This window comes from Tachyglossus aculeatus, chromosome 20, assembly GCF_015852505.1.
Source record: "Tachyglossus aculeatus isolate mTacAcu1 chromosome 20, mTacAcu1.pri, whole genome shotgun sequence".
Lineage (NCBI taxonomy): Eukaryota > Metazoa > Chordata > Mammalia > Monotremata > Tachyglossidae > Tachyglossus > Tachyglossus aculeatus.
This window is the reverse complement of record NC_052085.1, coordinates 9826952-9845022: the sequence shown is the minus strand read 5'-3', so window position 1 is coordinate 9845022 and position 18071 is coordinate 9826952. Positions and strand designations below refer to the sequence as shown.

Here is an 18071-nt window from a genome sequence, read left to right as displayed (position 1 = left end):
GGGAGTTATAAATGCTAATTCCATGGGGTTGATAAGGGCCATGCTCCCACTGGTGTAGTCTATGTGGGGGCCACACCTTGCAGATCTCAGATCTCTAGCAAGCCTTGAGACCTTCCCAATTGGGCGGAATAAGAGCTAAGAGTTTCTAAGCAGGGCTTTAAAGATCACAAATTGTGTCTGACCGGTTAGCCTGACTGATTAGCCAATTGAAATCCTCAAAAGCTCCGCCACTCTTCCCCAGCTCTTGCACTCATAATTAGAAGTTGGCATCCACGGGCAGGAGTGGGATGGAAGCAGAAGTCCCTGGATTAGAAGATATTTTGCAGGAGCTACATGATTCTTAAAAGTTTCTTGAAAAAGCACACCACGACTCTTCGATGATTGACCGAAGAAAACTTTGAGGAAGGCATAAAAACATTATGCCAATTTGGTTCTTGTTAATGTTTACCAGGTGCATTCCTTATTTGGAAGATCTTTTCTCTTTTGTTCTTTTGAGTGAAGAGTGAGTATGGACTTTCAACTACCACAATGATAGCGGATTTTTTTATAGTCCTTAAGTTCTCCTTACAAAAGTTCCTCCCCTCCTTGCTATTGGCTAGCAGTGTTGATTATATATATAACTAATTTGCAGATGTTACCTTTTTTATTTTAATTCACAAATGGAAAGGCCTGCCTGAGGAGAAATGCAGAATAGAGGAAAGAAGCAATTAAGATGGCTGGAATCATAAGGCCTCAGGTAAGCAAACACTATATTTTATAATTGAGCCTTTCCATTTTAAGCTTCGCCTTAATACAATCTCTTGCCAATTACTTGTCTCAAAAAATCCAGCAACTAGAAAGTCTTAAAGATAAGCAGAATAATATCTTTACTAGAAAACAGGATGGTATTTTTCAAACTCAGTATATCATTTTTGCAAAATGCAAGTAAATAGATGGCATTTAAATGTGTGCATTTAATTGCTAAGCAAGGCATGTATCAGTCAATTATTGCTGTTTATTGAGCGCTTACTCTGTGTACAGCACTGTACTAGGCACTTGGGGGAGTACACTACAATAGAGTTCATAGTCACATACAAAGGAGCTCATGATCTAGAAGGTGAGACAGATGCCGAAGTTAATAAACTACATGTATGTATTTAAGTGCTGTTGGGCTGAGGGTGGGGGGACTATCAAGTGTTTCAAAGATAAAGATCCAAGTGCAGAGGCAACACAAAAGGGAGAGGGAATAAGGGAAAAGATGCTTTAGTCAGGGAACACCTGTTGAAGGACATGTGCTTTTAATAAGACACTGAAGCTGGGAAGAGTAGTCTGTCATATTTGAAGGGGGAGGGAGTTCCCAGGCCTCTATATGTTGCCAATTTGTACTTCCCAAGCGCTTAGTACAGTGCTCTGCACATAGTAAGCGCTCAATAAATATAATTGATGATGATGATGATGATGATGATGAAGAGGGAGGATGTGGGCAAGGAGCTGGCTGCAAGATAGATGGAATCGAGGTACAGTTAATAAATCTGGCATTAAAGAATGAAGTGTGTGGACTGAGTTGTAGTAGGAAACCAGCAAGGGAAAGTAGGAGAGGGCAAGCTAACTGATCTAAAGGCGTTTCTGTCTGATGCAGAGATGGTTATAAGAAACAAATTTTCTAACACAAGACCAGTGGATGTTTATCTCCATCACTTTGGGGTTCATTTTAGATGATATTTGAACTAAGCATTTGAGGTGTGTGTGTGTGCTTGTATATGTGTACTTCGGTTTCCCATTTCAGGATGTTAGATTTCAGTTATATCTACATATGCATATATTGAATTTAATTTCCACCTGTATACACATACTTTATATATATGGGTGGAAATTAAATACAATATGAACATTTCAGTGCTTGAGATTTAATATATGCATATGGGTGGAAATTAACAATCAGAACTGGGAAAATGAAGTAAGTTACTCAAGTGCAAATATAATGTCATCGTTAATTCAAAAGGGAAGTTCAGCTAAGGGAAACTGAAGATTTCTTCACAAGTATCTATTAGCCAACCATTTCTATGGAAACTCCTGTGGTTAAATCCTGCATTGGGAACTTCCACTTACTGACAATTGAAAGGCCTGCTATAATTTCCATTTATATAGTTTTCAAGATTAGAAAGAACATTTCCAAATCTTTAGCAATTAGTCACAAAAACTGGAAGTAGTCTGCAGAGACATCCAGTTGCTCTCCCTTGGCATGTAAAACTTTAGAGGATTTTCTATGCTCTGTACAGCACCTAGTGCATTGAGACCACTGAATTGATATTTAATAATAATCACAATAGTCTTTTAGGCTGAGAACCAGAAGACCTAGCAGCATGTGAGTCTTGGTGACTCTGGGCAAGTCACCTCTCTTTTTTGTGCCTCTTTTTCTTATATAATAAAAACAGTAAACACTTAGCTGGAAGGATATTCATATGGTCTTAAAGTGCAGTCAGTTTTCTCTATTCAAGTTCACTGCATCAACACCACCCAAGGTAGATGGCTGCTATTTGAAAGATTTTGAGTACAGAATACTACACACCATCCTTTGTAGCTCATTTCAGTCTTCCCCATTTCGCAAATGAGAAAACTGGAACAAAGGGAGCTTAACTCGCTGATTTAGGGCAGGTCACCCATAAGTCAGAGGGTCAACAAGAAAACTGAGGTCTCCTGATTCATTACTCCAATCCATCATGGCATTGTGGATAGAGCACAGGCTTGGGACTCAAAGGACAGGTGATCACAGGTTATAATCCTGGCTCTGCCACCTGTCTGCTATGTTACCTCGGGCAAGTCACTTTGCTTCTCTGTGCCTCAGTTACTTCATCGGTAAAATGGGGATTGAGACTGTGAGCCCCACAATCAACAGGGACTTTGTCTAACCCGATTTGCTTGTATCCACCCCAGTGCTTAGTACAGTTCCTGGCACACAGTAAGTGCTTAACAAATACTACAGTTATTATTATTATTATCCTCCACTGAACAAAAGGGAGTATAAACAATTCCCAGCCTGCAGGTCTCATCCTTATTACTGAAATCAGCAATACGGGAGAAACTGCAATACCAGCAGGACCTTCTTTTAATCAAACAATCGTATTTATTGAGCACTTACTGTGTGCAGGGCATCTCCCCTGATATACCTTTTAGATCACCCTGATGGCTGCCTCTCCACCACCAGCCAAGCACTCTTTGCTGCTTTCATCTTATCCATTTTTTGAGTCTTCCTCCTTTGGGATCTAGACAAGTTTTTTCTCTCCCAGTGCTTCTGGAGACTTGCTTCCATCTCCTCCCTAATCCTTCTCTTCAAAGAGAGTTCAAAATCCACCCATGTCTTTTCTGTCATCTTCACCACTGTGATGATGAAGGGCATCATGATCCTTGTCATCACCAGACATTCACGGAGTACCCATTAAGTACCACCTTGGGTGCCGAGGTTAATCAGAGGAAAACCCTGATGAAGTCGATAATTACCCACAGCGCACTGATGTAGACATCACAAACAAATTGCTAACAAGAGTGAGCTACAAAACAAGAAGTTTTGTCAAATCAAATAACCTTTTTATTTACTTCCTTATTCATAAACCACTATTTCATGTCTCCAAAATGCGATTTCCAATTTCCTCAGAACAAGGGGACTTGTAAAACAATACCTGGCTTTTTGGGCTATGTAAAAAATAACACTACTTCTATTTGTGGAGAAAAAATGGGCGTTCTCCTTTCAAACTGTGTAAAGGAGGCTCCTTTCCCACTGATCAGTCTTTCAAGAAATTCAACAAGAAACATGTCCTTGATGTTTTCAGAATTCATTACCTAAGGGGACAAGACTTTTGCTGCATTTTCACATCAAGTCATTTCTTGTGATAAATAGTCCTGGAAAACTTACAATTACACAGTTGGTTCTGGGAAATATTTTTGGATAATTCAGAAATCTGTGGTACAGTACAGTCTCTCTTCTCAAGTTTTCCCAGGGCAAGGCAGTTATTTTCAGATTTTCTTGTTAACTGTGTGAGGCATTTTTTTCTGTAAACTTTTGAATAAAGAACCTAAGTGGGATCATAAATTATAAAATACAATAACGCCACCTGGTGATTGAGGATCCTGTTTAATGCTTAGAGCAATGCTTGACACAGAGAAAACACAACAAATATAATAACAATAATATAAAAATAACACTCTGAGTGGTACTATATCATCACAAGAATGTTTAGGGGATTTTTTTGCGAAGACTTTTGTTCAAGTTACTGTCAAACTTCATTAGTCTAGACTCATATACCTCTGCTCATTTTGGTTGCCTAATCTAGCTCTACTCTGCTCAACCAGAGTGACACAAGTAAATAAATCTAAATTTATTCTGCCCACTAGTTCTCTTCCTTCCAAGTGCTCACTGAGCCCTTCTCAGGGCTCCAGCAGATTAGTGAGGCATGATTTAGAGGAACAGCATAGTCTAGTGGAAAGAGCTCAGGCCTGGGAATCGGAATCTGCATTCCAATCCCGGCTCTGACACATAACTACTGCGTGGCGCTGGGCAAGTCACTGAACTTTTCTGTGGCTCAGTTATCCCACTGTAAAATAAGGATTAAGAATGTGAGCCCCATGTAGGCCAGGAACTGTGTCCAACCTGATTAGCCTGTCAGTCACTAGCAAAGTGCCTGGCACATAGTAAGCACTTAAGGAATATCCCACCATTTTGTCTTCCTTCCAATAGATTGTATCTAAGTGATCACTGCCCCTAAACTTTTGAAAGATTATACCTGTTTTTCAGATATAAATATAATATTCACTGGTCTACAATTCTTAGGGTCTTCTCTGGAGTCCTTATATCAGGGAGTTACCTTGGCAACCCGCTAATTTTTCGGTTAAATGGGGCTGTGCAACACTACTCTTGCCAAAGGGGAATCAACCACTTTTCTCTGGCTTCTTGCAGAGGACATAGGTAACTATGCTTAGAACAGTGCTTTGCACACAGTAAGAGCTTAACAAATACCAAAATTATTATTAATCAACCAATGGTAGATAATAACAATAATGATGGTATTTATTTAGCTCTAGCTATGTGTCAACTACTGTGTGAAACACTTGGGGAGATACAAGGGGATCAGATCAGGCCAAGTCCCTGTCCCATGTGGGGCTTACAGCCTTAGAGAGACGGAAAAAGAACAGGTATTTTATTCTCATTTTACAGAACAGAAAGCTAAGGCACAGAGAAGTTAAGAAGTGATTTGCCCAAGGTCCCACAGCAGGCCAGTGGCAGGGCCAGAACTGGAACCTAAGACCTCCCGAAACCAGTCCCATGATCATTCCACTAGGCTTCTCTGCCTCCCGTTCAGCCTAGTGTTTTGGATATATGATGCTTATTAATTTGGATTAAATATCCTGTCATTTTAACCAGCTGGATCCAATACCTGTGAACCGTCTCCTATGAAAACCAATGTGGGTGCGGAGACCAACCTGAATAATTCCTTGGTTAAAACTTTAACTAGGAAATAGTTGAGCTTCTCTGGTATCTCTGTTTCATCCCTGCATGCACTTCTATCTGCGGCGATCATCAAATAGCCCCACTGATGCTCTAGCTGGCTTCCAGTGTCTGATATGTTTAACGGACTCTATGTTCAGAGGTTTATTACCTCTTGCAAGGTGCTCCTTCAACTCCTTTTTGGCCTGCTAAATTTCCTTTTGGTACCTAACCATCCTCTCTCTGGGGGCATTCTAGTTTCCCTTACTTTATAGCTTTCCAAATTTTAAAAGACGACTTGTTTCCCTCTAGAATGATCTCAGTTAAGGCTGGAATGAATCTATAATCAGAACCTGACAAGCAGATACCCCAGTGAAGAGAGGAGGAAGAGGCCTCAACTCTCCACAAAGGAAAGATACAACTTCAGAGAAGCCTGACTTGTCTGGTCGTATGCTGTCAAGTCGTCTCCAACCCATAGCGACTCCATGGACCCATCTCTCTCAGAGCGCCCCACCTCCATCCGCAAACGTTCCGGTACTGTATCCGTAGAGTTTTCTTGGTAAAAATATGGAAGTGGTTTACCACTGCCTTCTTCTGTGCAGTAAACTTGAGTCTCCGCCCTTGAGTCTACCATGCCACTGTTGCTCAGCACAGGTGAGTTTTGACTTCTAGCAGATTGCCTTCCACTCACTAACCTTGCCCAAGCTAGGAATGGAATGGATATGCCTCTGCTTGACTTTCCCTCTTGTACCTGAGACTGGAAGAGTACTGGAAACTCTTCTGGTGCGATCCTGAGGAGAAGCCCGACTACTCTTTACAAAAAATATGGCACCATTCAAAAGCAATTTCTTACCAAATATGCACCTAAAAAGTACAGTTGTGGGCACAATATTTCAACGTAGGACTCTTTTCCCAACAGGACTAGCAGAAGCAGAAAAGATACGGCCACATGGCTTTTAAGTTCTTACAGTGGTAGTAGTAATACTAGCCCCCCACCAACCAAGCAACCCTGTCCAGTGGCCATAAATTTGGTTCTGTAAACCAAGATCCAGGCACAGGGAAGATTCAGGATCCAGGCTCATCCTCCCAAAGATTGAGCTCTAAGGCTCTGCAAAGAGGCCTTGGCTCTAGCTGGGATCCTGAGATAAGGGGATGGAGGGATTATCAAGGGGTTAAATTGGGACTGGTGCCGGTTGCTGGGATCTTGAGGCTGGGCAGGGTCAGATTACAAGTGGGTTAAGGAATGTCAGGGTTTAATCACTGATCCTCGGCTATGTGGAAAGCCACAGTCATCCAATCCCCAGCAAGGGAGACAGTGTCTGTTCTGGGATCCTGAGGTGGGCAGAGTTAGATTAGAGGGGCTAATTAAGGATAATTAATTATCAGGATATTCCTGGAGGTTAGGATTACGTGGAAGACTAGCTTCTATTTCCTGTATTGTTTCTGCGGCTCCCACGGTAGAACGTCGTGGCCAAGCTGACTGCTGTTGCTGAGGACGTGCGAAACCCTGTAACCTTTAGATTCAGTAACTTGATATTACATGATTGCTGTAGTCTGCTACTCACGTATGGGAAGTGGAGGTCCTAGAGATAATTAAGATACCCAACCGGCACGGCATAGCAGAAGGTCCATCTGGCAGAGGAACAGAGTGCTGAATCCGACTTCCTGTAAGATTGGAGAGCACCTTTCTGGACGCACAAGACCTCAGAGGATTGGGGTAAGGGCACGCTCTCTTTTTCGCTTTAATATCAATTGAGGAAAGAAATAAGGAAGTCAACTTCCCCAAAGCCTTCCTAATTCTCAGGAGGACAAGAAGATGGTTCCCTCGAAAACCTGGCTCCATGGCGGTGCATCCGACTCTCCCTAGCTCTAGAGGCATCTTTCCATTAGCGATTCCATTGAGTGTACATTTTCCGATCCTGACTGCCATTATTCTCACCAAAATTAAGTGATGAGCTGAGAAAGACTCTTTAAGCCTGGAAAGGGTCAGGGCTGGATAGACAACAAACAGGAATTGCACTGGGTTGTCACTGACTGGTTAACGACGACAACAAAAAGATAAAAAAATGACAAAAATCTTTCAGGCACTTGTCAATTTTATCAACACGTCAGAAAGCAATTAACCTACACAGAGATTCTCCAAAATGTAATGTGCCTGAGCGAACACAGCTAACTAAACAATTAGTAATGAGTGTGACTATATGTGAGGGGAACTGGAAGGATGTGAAAACACTACAGATAGTTAACATTAACCTCCCAAAAGACAGCTGAAGGTGCAAAGGAACTGGAGAGCAGCCAGAAATTAAAAGTATCAATAGGGCAACTACTAGGGGCAGAGATTCCAGAATACAACAAAAATAACAGACACGGCCTCTGCCCTTGAGGACTTATAATGTAATAGGAGAGACGAGGTGGCATATATCATACTTGTTCGGTGGGCACATGAAAGAAAATAGAGATACAACTAATAATAGCAAGGGTATGGAAAAAGGAAATAATAAACAAATGCTAAGGGTGGCTGTTAAGATGATGCCACGGGGGGGAGTGAATATTAATATTAGTTAATAATATGAATAATATTATTATGTCTCCCAGAGAAGGTAGATTTTTCTGAAGGGCTGGACTCAGAAAAACGAGGGCTAAGAATGCAATAATCTGATTTGCAGACCAAAGATCAATTTCTGGAATCTTAACTGAAATCACAAGAAGAAGTCACTGATGAGCTCTCATGTGAATGGATTTGGATAAGGCAGGGAGTCAGAGCTGGGAGATGGCCACAAACAAGAAGGAAAGAAGGAAGCACATAGAACAGTGCCTGGAACATAGAAAGCACTTTACCGTTAAAAAGACTGTGTGTTCCATGTGGGCCAGGGACTGAGTCAGACCTAATTATCCTAATTATTACAGTCAGTCAATCTACCATACTTACTGAATGCTTACCATGTGCAGAGCACTGTACTAAGCACTTGGGAGGGTACAATACAACAGAATTAGCAGAAACGTTACCTGCCCATAACAAACGTATAGTCTAGAGGGGGAGACAGACATTAATATGATAAAGAATTTATAATATGTAATTTAAAGATATGTACATAAGTGCTGTTGGGTTGGGGTGGGGCGGTAATTATCAAATGTCCAAAGGTCACATATCCAAGTGCAAAGATGATGCAGAACAGATAGCGAGCCGGGGAAAAGAGGGTTTAACCGGGGAACGCCTCTTGTATCTACCCTAGCACTTAGTGAGCGATTAACAAATCCCACCATCATTACTATTATGATATTATTACAGTGTTAGGGAAATGATGGTTTACATGTTCCCAACCCAGACAAAGCATGTCTGATCATCTTCAGATTAGGGTATTTTATCCTCATTTTACGGGCACAGACAAGTTAAGTGAGTTGCCCAAGGTTACACAGCAGACCAGTGACAGAGTTAGGACTAGAATATGGGTCTCCTGACTCCCAGTACTCTGCTCTTGACCTTTCTTTCACCCCAACCCCATCACACTTATGTTCCTATCTTTATACTTTGCTGCTTCCCCTAGTTGTAATTTATTTTTATGTTTGTCTCCCCCATTAGATTGTATGCTCTTAGAGGGCAGGGAACAAGGCTACTAACTCTAGTGTCAGTGTAGAGTTCAGTACAATGCACTCTCTCTCACAAGAGCTTAATACAGTGCTCTGCACTCAATAAGAAGTCATTAAGTACCACCGATTTACTGATTTTTCCAATATATTATAGGGATTGGGATTTTTTTGGGTCTGAGAGGGATTCTATTAGAATGGTGTGGGGTTGGACAGTGTAGTAAGAAGACAAGAGGATTAACTAACTTCTTATTCATATAACCCACATTCATTCTTCCCTTTGTACTATGGGTAAGGTCGTCAACTATCAGCTAGTCAACATCATCATCATCCATTGACTGTTTGCTTGACGTTTAGGCTCCCAGCAGACAGACGGCCTAAATTCTGTCCGGAAGGCCTCCGTGCTGTGGCTCACCTCCAAAAGAATCAGAGTTCACTGAGAGCAGGCTGAAATGGCTCCACTCCAGGGTGAAAGTTACTTCTTAACTAAGTGAGCTGGGCTCCGCTTTTTTCATTTGCTGATTCACCTGCCAAGTTAGTCCTCCCTGCCCTGTTCCAGGCCCTGTTAAAGCATCTGTAATCAGCTCCAGCTCTTTTTTTAAAGAAAAACTTCTTTTTTGTTTTAACTTAGCAATTGCCACCATTCTCCACTTCCCCTTCTGCCACTTGCAATTGCTCTCCCCACCCCAGCCAAATATAAGGAGAAAAACCCGGTCGTGGCAAGATGAAGGGGAAGGTAGGCAGTGGTAATCCCCCATCAGGCTTCCTTCTCCATCACTGCAGCTTTTCCCTTGCCCCCCCACCCCCCCCACCCTGTCCTTTTTCATTCCCATCTCCTTGGCTTTGGCTGAAGCTGAAGGAAATGTCTTCCTGGCCTGGAACATGGTCGGGGTGGTGGCTGCTATGTTAAAAATACAACGCTATATAAAAAGGAACAAAATCAGGGCTGAGTAATGAGCACTGAGTTGACCCAGCAGGGAGTGGGAGGGGATGGGATGAGGGGAGAGAAGGGAACAGTATGCCTCAAGAAGAAGCAAGTCGGGCAGAGCTTGTTTCACAAGACAAACACTTTGATACGCACCAGCCCCACAGTATTTATATAAATATCCTTATACTCTACTATTTCCCCTATTCCTAATCCATTTTAATGTATATCTCCCCCTGTAGGCTCTAAGATCCTTGTAGGCAAGGATCACACCTGCCAACTCTGTTGTATTGACCCTTCCCAAGCACTTAGTTCAGGACCCTAGACTGTAAGCTCACTGTGGGCATGGAAAGTGCCTACCAACTCCGTTTAATTGTACTCTCCCAAGCGCTTACCTCAGTGCTCTACACACAGTAAGCGCTCAATAAATCCCACCAACTGACCGAAGACCATGTCATCAGAGTTCCCTGAAACAAAACTTACGGAAAGGGAGAACAAGGTGTAGTGTTAATTTTTTGCAGTTACGTCTTCTGAAGGTTCATGGTTTGTCCAGTTACTTGTATGCCCTCTACACCCACCCATGACAGAGTGGTCTTTTAGAGGGTTTTAAAACTATCAGAGGGCAGGAACTGTGACAATGAACTTGCTTTACCCAGCGTAAAGTTTTGGGGAGGAAGAAGAAGGGGAAGGAAGCCTTAGATGAGTGAGGTGTTGAGCTTTCCGGGTACTGATACAACTTCAAGTGGGTGACCTTATGCTATAAATAGCCTTTGCTATCATTGGCAGAGGACTGGGCTGAATGGACCATAAACCCAACCTACTAATGGCATTGTTCATGTTCCTCTTTCCTAAATAATCTTGTTCTGCTTTCACATTTCATCTTGAAATAAATGTGACTGAGAATGAACAGTACAGGGAATGGCCTCCATTGCCCAACCAGGGCCAGACCCCAGACCCGGACCTCAGGACCAAAGGCGTAACTAGGTTTCAGCTGAGTGAACCTGTATGGAGAGATGCTGGCATGTAGCCTGAGAAATAGAAAAAAATAGATTTGCATTTCTAAGTCCACTTTCTGGGGAAATACAGAGTTCCAGTGATAAATAGAACTAGATATTGATCACCATTTGCTTCATTTAGGCCATGAGATATTGCCCTATTCCAGCAAGTTTGAGAGCCGAGGAGGTGGGTACTGCACTGTTCTCTCCCAAGTGGCTAGTGCAGTGTTCAGAGCCCAGAATGCACTCGATAAATGTCATTGATTGATTGACTGAGTCATGGAGAACAAGAGAGGCAGCAATTTGCGCAAAGGCAGATTTCCACTAAGGAAGCCCCCACCACTTAGATCCTTCTATCATGACCCAACCTACTCCCATTTAGGAATGGGAGAGGGTTACAATAGAGGTACAGGACACAATTCCTGCCCTCAATGAGTTTACAATCTACTGAGGGACCTGGAGGGGGATAATCAATATAAAATAAAACAGGTAAAAGGAAAAAGAAAGTGGAAAGATGGCTAAGTGAAAAAGTGCTTAAATAGTCGATTATGCCAATTGATAGGTACAAAAGACCTATGAATGGTTGTGAGTATATAAGCGCTGAGGTGGGAGTTGGGGGATATCACTCGGAGAGAAGACAATTAAGATGAGAAGGACTCCTGGAGTTGGTGAAATCTGAGAAGGGCTGTGAAGATGGGGGAAGCTGTGGTCTGGCCAATTTGAAGGGGGACGGAGTTCCAGGCAGAAGGAGGAGCATCAGCCTGGGATTGGAGTTGGGACAATCAGGAACCAGGCACAGCAAGGTTAGCTGGAGAGGAGAGACGAGAACTGCTTGGCACATAGTAAGCGCTTAACAAATAATCAATCAATCAATCAATCAATCGTATTTATTGAGCGCTTACTATGTGCAGAGCACTGTACTAAGCGCAAATACCATCATTATTATTATTATAAGCATGGGGAAGAATCCAATGGCCTCCCTGAACGTCAATGGTTGTGAGTTTCTGCTTAATTTGGAGAGAAATGGTTAATTATTGCGATTTTCTGAGGAGTGGAGAGATGTGTGCAAAATGATGAGAAAATGGAATTTAGAGGGTGGACGCTGAAGCCAAGTCCCAAGCCCTCAAGTCAAAGTGGACACAGCATAGCAGCAACTCCTTGCCCTTGCCAGTGTCAGCAGACAGTTGACTATAAATAGATAAAAACAAAAACTTGGAGACCCTTGAGGGAAAAGCGCCCTGCCTAAAGCAGTATTTAGTATACGCTGCTGCTGTGGTGGATCTGGGGGTTTTCTTACAACAATCTAGGAGGGTGAGATGAAAAGGGATGACTGAGAAGGTGGAGAATAAACTGCCCAATCCTGGATAGACTGGAGCAGCACCCTCTTGCTCTTCTTTTCTCCTTCACTGCCCTCCAGCTAGGTCCTTCTAATTCCATATAAATAATAACAATGGTATTTGTTAAGTGCTATGTGCCAAGCACTGTACTAAGCACTGGGGTAGATACAAGAGAACTGAGTTGGACACAGTACCAGCCCCACATACGCCCCACAGTCTCAATCCCCATTTTCCAGATGACAAAACTGGGGCACTGAGAAGTGAAGTGACTTGCCCAAGGTCACCCAGCAGACAAGTGGCAGAGCCAGGATTAGAACCCAGGTCCTGTTGATTCCCAGGCCTGTGTTCTTTCCACTAGGCCATGCTGCTTCTCTGCAAACATGGGCCTCCCCTTCTTCCTCAAGGAAAACCCAAGGTAAGCCAGGATTCCAGCCAAAATACACTAAAGAATCTCAAGGAAGGAACCAGTAAATCAGCAGTTTTTCCCTTCCGAGGTTTGACCTGCTGTTCGGTAACCTGTTCTCCCACTGCCAAACCCTTGACTCACTCACATCTGTCAGTTTTCAAAAATCTTGACCAATACCTTAAAGAATTACATACAGATACATTCTATATCAAGAAGGTGTGATTTTCCTGCCTAAACTATTCAGGGGACAAACCTATTGTAGCTATCACAGCCCCTGACTGACAGTCATTGATTGACTGATTGATTGAGCACCTAATGGCCACTCCCAATCGTGGTAGGTCATAAAGACACTACAACCTGTCAGGTTCCTAGTCTTTCATTTCCCTCTCATCCCTGCCCAAACTACCACTGAAATGCTGAGGGCACCCACAGCAACTTGATGGGCAGGGAGGATACACGAGCTTTCAATCAATCAATAGCATATTTGGAGCGTTCATTACGTGCAGAGCACTGTACTAAGTGCAGAGTACTGTACTAAGTGCTTGGGAGAGTACAACAGAGTTGGTAGACACGATCCCTTCCCATGAGGGGTCTACAGTCCAGAAAGGGAGGCGGACGTTAAAACCAATGAGGGCTATGGACATAAGTGCAGTGGGCTGAAGGTGCTTAAAGGGTAACTGTCCAAATGAATGGGTGACGCAGAAGGGAGAGAGAGTAGGGGAAAAAATGGCTTAAGTAGGGGAAGGTTTCCTGGAGGAGATGTGATTTTAAAAAGGTTTCGAAGGTGGGGAAAGTGGTATTCATTCATTCATTCATTCAATCGTATTTATTGAGCGCTTACTGTGTGCATATGAAGGGGGAGGACATGGGTGAGGAGTCAGTGGCAAGATGGACAAGATCAAGACACAGTGGGGGAGGCTTGGATCTCTGATCTCGACCTACCTCAACCTTAGGGCTAACGTGGAAGATTGAATGGAGGGGGGGAAGCAGGGTTGTCAGCAGCCCAATCTGGAGTTGCACCTACTCTTAAGGCACACGGGGAGTACTCACAAGGAAAGAATATAAATCACCACGGTTTTGTCTCTGAGATCCCTCCCTAACAATGTCAAAACAAATCAGTTCCACTGGCTACTTCAAGTCTCAAGTTGGACCTAACTGCATTCCAAAATGTTGTTTCCCAATCCACTCTCCAATCACTGAATTGGAAATCGGGCTGGATATAATGCAATCATTAAGCAGTATAGTAGGCAGATCAACTGAGATATCCCTCCTTGCCCCCCGCACTGAGACATGCAGTTGCATCTGCTGCAGACACTCTGGAATGCATTCCTCAAAATTATGGTATTATATAAGAAACGATTAAACTCTTCCCTCTAGACCTTTGACAACTCTGACTCACTGAGTTTAAGAGTCAACTGATTTCACATTGCAGGACACTTGAAAAATACAAGTTATACTCATTTGGTGATTAGTCTGGATCAGTAATGTCACTTTCTCCTAGGTTTTCACATCCTGGAAAGTCAATATGATGTTTTGCCCGAGGAGTGGAAGGGAGAAAAAGAAGGGCAGGTGGCCAAAGAAACTTTATTTCTCACTGTTGTTTTTTTTAAAATTCAGGAAGACGATCAAATATATTTGCTTTTGGCCCAAATAGAAATGGAGCAGCAAGGGAGCCCCGACAACAACACTAACAACTGCACCATTCAAGACTTCAAAAGAGCCATCTACCCACCCGTGTATTTGAGCATATTTGTATTGGGAATTTTGGGAAATGGCTTTTCCATATTCATTTTCCTTCAGTCTTTCAGGAAACAAACCTCAATGAATGTTTTCATGCTGAACTTGGCCATTTCGGATTTCTTATTTGTGTTTACCCTGCCCTTCCGTGTTCACTACTACTTGAAGAATTCCCAGTGGGTGTTTGGAGACATCACCTGCAGGCTAATGTCCTATTCTTGGTACGTCAATATGTATACCAGCATTTATTTCCTGACCGTGATGAGCATCGTTCGTTTCCTGGCTATTGTGCACCCTTTTCGGCTCTTAAGTCTGACCAGCATCAGGAGTGCCCGGATCCTGTGTGTGACAATATGGATTTTTGTGATGGTGACTTCTGCTACACTTTTGAAAGGTGGATCTTCCCAGAGGAATAATGAAATTTCATGCTTAGACCCCGAGAAAGAGAAAATAGAGAGGCTGCGCATTCTGAACAATATCGTCTTGGCCGTGGGTTTCATTCTGCCCCTGGGCACCCTGAGTGTCTGTTACATACTGATCATCAGGACGCTGCTTAAACCTCGGGTCCCAAAATCGGGGCTCAGGGCCTCAAACAAGAAGGCGTTACTAACCATCTCTATCATAATGTTCTTTTTCTTGGTTTGTTTTCTGCCTTATCACCTTCTGAGAACCATTCACTTGCTGGCATGGAGCGAGAATAAGTGCTACAAGCAGGTGCATAAAGCCGTGGTGATCACCCTATGCTTAGCTGCGGCCAATAATTGCCTGAATCCTTTGCTCTATTACTTTTCGGGGGAAAATTTCAAAGAGAGACTTATTGCTGTATTCAAAAGAGGACCCCTGCCAAAACAAACACAACAGGGCCATCTGTACATCGTGGAAGCAGAAAACGTCATGGAGACCTGAGTAGAGGGTCTGACAGAACAAGTCACTTTTCTGCCCATGTAGACGACTGCACTGGCTACAAAACTGTCCTGGAAATGACACCCTATGGCTAACTGAAAAACATTCATTCAGATGCTACTTAAGCGTCCAGATCCAAATTTCAGAAAAAAATATATTAAGTTTTGTTCTGCCTGTTGATGGGTCAGGATGGGAAATAATTCAACTTCTTTGTTGCAGCAGAAAAACAGTGTAAATAAGTATATATATTTGTTATACTCCCAAGACTGTATTCTGTTTCTTTTTCAAATCCACATTTCTTTTTAAAGCCTGGATAACAAGTCGAATACTCTGTGCTTCAGTCAAATCCAGAAAGCCTATCAACCTGATATTTGCTGTTCCTGTCTATCCAGCAGTTAGGCCTTAACTGTTCAAGTTTGTGGCAACAGCACAGGCCTGGGAATCAGAGGACATAGGTTCTAATTCTGGCTCTGCCACTTACCTGCTCTGTGATGTTGGGCAAGTCACAACTTCCTGGGCCTCAGTCCCAGCGCTTAGAACAGTGCCCAGCGCTTCGAACAGTGCTTTGCACATAGTAAGCACTTAATAAATGCCATTATTATTATTATTATTATTTCCTCAACTGTAAAATGGGGATTCAATACCTGTTTTCATTCCCACCTATTCTGTTCCAAGGGGGCCAGGGACTGCATTTGATCTGATTTTAGTATCGACCCCAGCACGTAGCACAGTGCTTGGCACACAGTAAGCACTTAACAAATTCCAAAATTATCTCTCAACTGCAGCTCTGAGGGTTCACACCTACTTCTCGATACACCAATTCATTTCTGATAGGGCAGTTTTGAGCAGTTTCTGTTTCTGTGGCTGCACATCCATCTGCCAGCCACCATTTCAAATCACCCCTTCTCTCACCTGCACTCTCTGTGTGCCCATCTGGATTCGGACACACAATGGGCCCAGAGTCAACATGCTCTGCATCCAGTCTCACAGTGGGCTTTACACTGAGTCACAGCATTCACATGTTTTTCCTATTTCATCCTGATTTTTTGCATCTCTGTCCTTAAATCATGGCTTCTAAGAGCCAAATGAATGAGCTCTCTGTGATGAGGACATGGAAAGTTAACTTATTTAACAGATATTCTATGGATTGGTTTGGGAAACCAACCTGATGCTGAATTGAACACTTTCTAAAGACAATAATGTTTTTTAACCTGCTAATTTTCTTTCTTGGTTTAATTTTATTTTTCTTTTCTTGGAATCTTCATTTTGGTTCATAGATCTTATATGGAGAAGCAGTGTGGCTAAGAGGGAAGAGCATGGGCTTTGAAGTCAGAGGTCAGGGGTTCAAATCCCGGCTCCGCCAATTGTCAGCTGTGTGACTTTGGGCAAGTCACTTCACTTCTCTGTGCCTCAGTTACCTCATCTGTAAAATGGGGATTAAGACTATGAGCCCCCCATGGGACAACCTGATCACCTTGTAACCACCCCAGTGCTTAGAATAGTGCTTTGTACATAGTAAGCACTTAATAAATGCCATTATTATTATTATTATTATTATTATTATTATGGCAATGGGTCTTGGTGCTTTCTATATCTGTTTCTGGGAAAATATTTTTCTGAACGGTAGAGGTAAGCAATTCATATGTATATTATACCAACTAACAGTATTAAAGGTAAGTAAAATGATTTTCACTCATTCTATGTTTATCATTCATTCAATCATATTTATTGAGCACTTACTGTATGCAGAGCACTGTACTAAGCACTTGGGAAGTACAAGTTGGCAACATATAGAGACGGTCCCTACCCAACAGTGGGCTCACAGTCTAGAAGGGGGAAATAAAGCATCGACAACGAGGCCAGCCCCCAAATGGAGAGGAGAGCCCTGTCTTCTCCTCCCTGGAGGATCCTCTAGACCGTAAGCTCATAATGGGCAGGGAACAAATTGTAATTCTGTTGTATTATATTCTTCCACGCGATTAGTGCAGTGCTCTGCACATAGTAAGCACTTAAGTACCACTGAGTGACTGATTCATATTTTTTTATACATGAGAGAGTTACAGTGATTATTTGGGACAGTCATAAGCCTCCCTCCTGCCACCCATAACTCTGGCATTATCCTCAACTCAACGCTTTCATTCAAACCACACAATCTGGCCCAAAATCCTTTTAGTTCAGCCTTCACAATATACGTAGAATCCCCCCTTTCCTCCTTCTCTATTTTGGGGGTAATGTGTATGCAACTTGCTAGCTATTGGCAAGAACATGGATTATAACTGGACTGACTAAACATCCAGACAGATGCCGATAACTTAAATAACTCTATCTGTACTGATAGCAGAAAGAAACAAGGCCTACCAGTAGTCACACAACAGAGAATCCTGTAGGCTTGTGGAATGAATGAGAAGTGATGTCACGAATGCCAATTTCACCACTGAACAAAAAATTCCCTTCAACACAAGTGCAAACATCCCATATCTTCTGAAAATATTATGGCAGTAATGTCATGGAGGGAAGACTTTGGGAAGAATGTGGCACAAAGAGGGAAAAACTAAAATAGCATTAGGTATTTTGGGGTACAATGCAGAAAGGGCCAGTGTTTGCATGCACATAATGCAGAAGGGGCCATCAGAACCACTGATTTTTTCAGACACAACTGCATCCACTGCGAAAATTTCACCAGCATTGGCCCCACATCTTTGTGCCTCAAGGGCAGCTATATAAA

At 42.7% G+C, this 18071-nt stretch overlaps 1 protein-coding gene across 1 annotated transcript; it reads left to right on the top strand.

Moving 5' to 3' along the window:
• The first annotated feature begins 7109 nt into the window (after positions 1-7109).
• Positions 7110-15349, top strand: CYSLTR2 (cysteinyl leukotriene receptor 2). Its single transcript, XM_038761951.1, has 2 exons — positions 7110-7175; positions 14324-15349. Exon 2 carries the CDS (start codon positions 14363-14365, stop codon positions 15347-15349), a length of 987 nt encoding a protein of 328 aa, XP_038617879.1. The 5' UTR covers positions 7110-7175; positions 14324-14362.
• The last annotated feature ends 2722 nt before the right edge of the window (positions 15350-18071 follow it).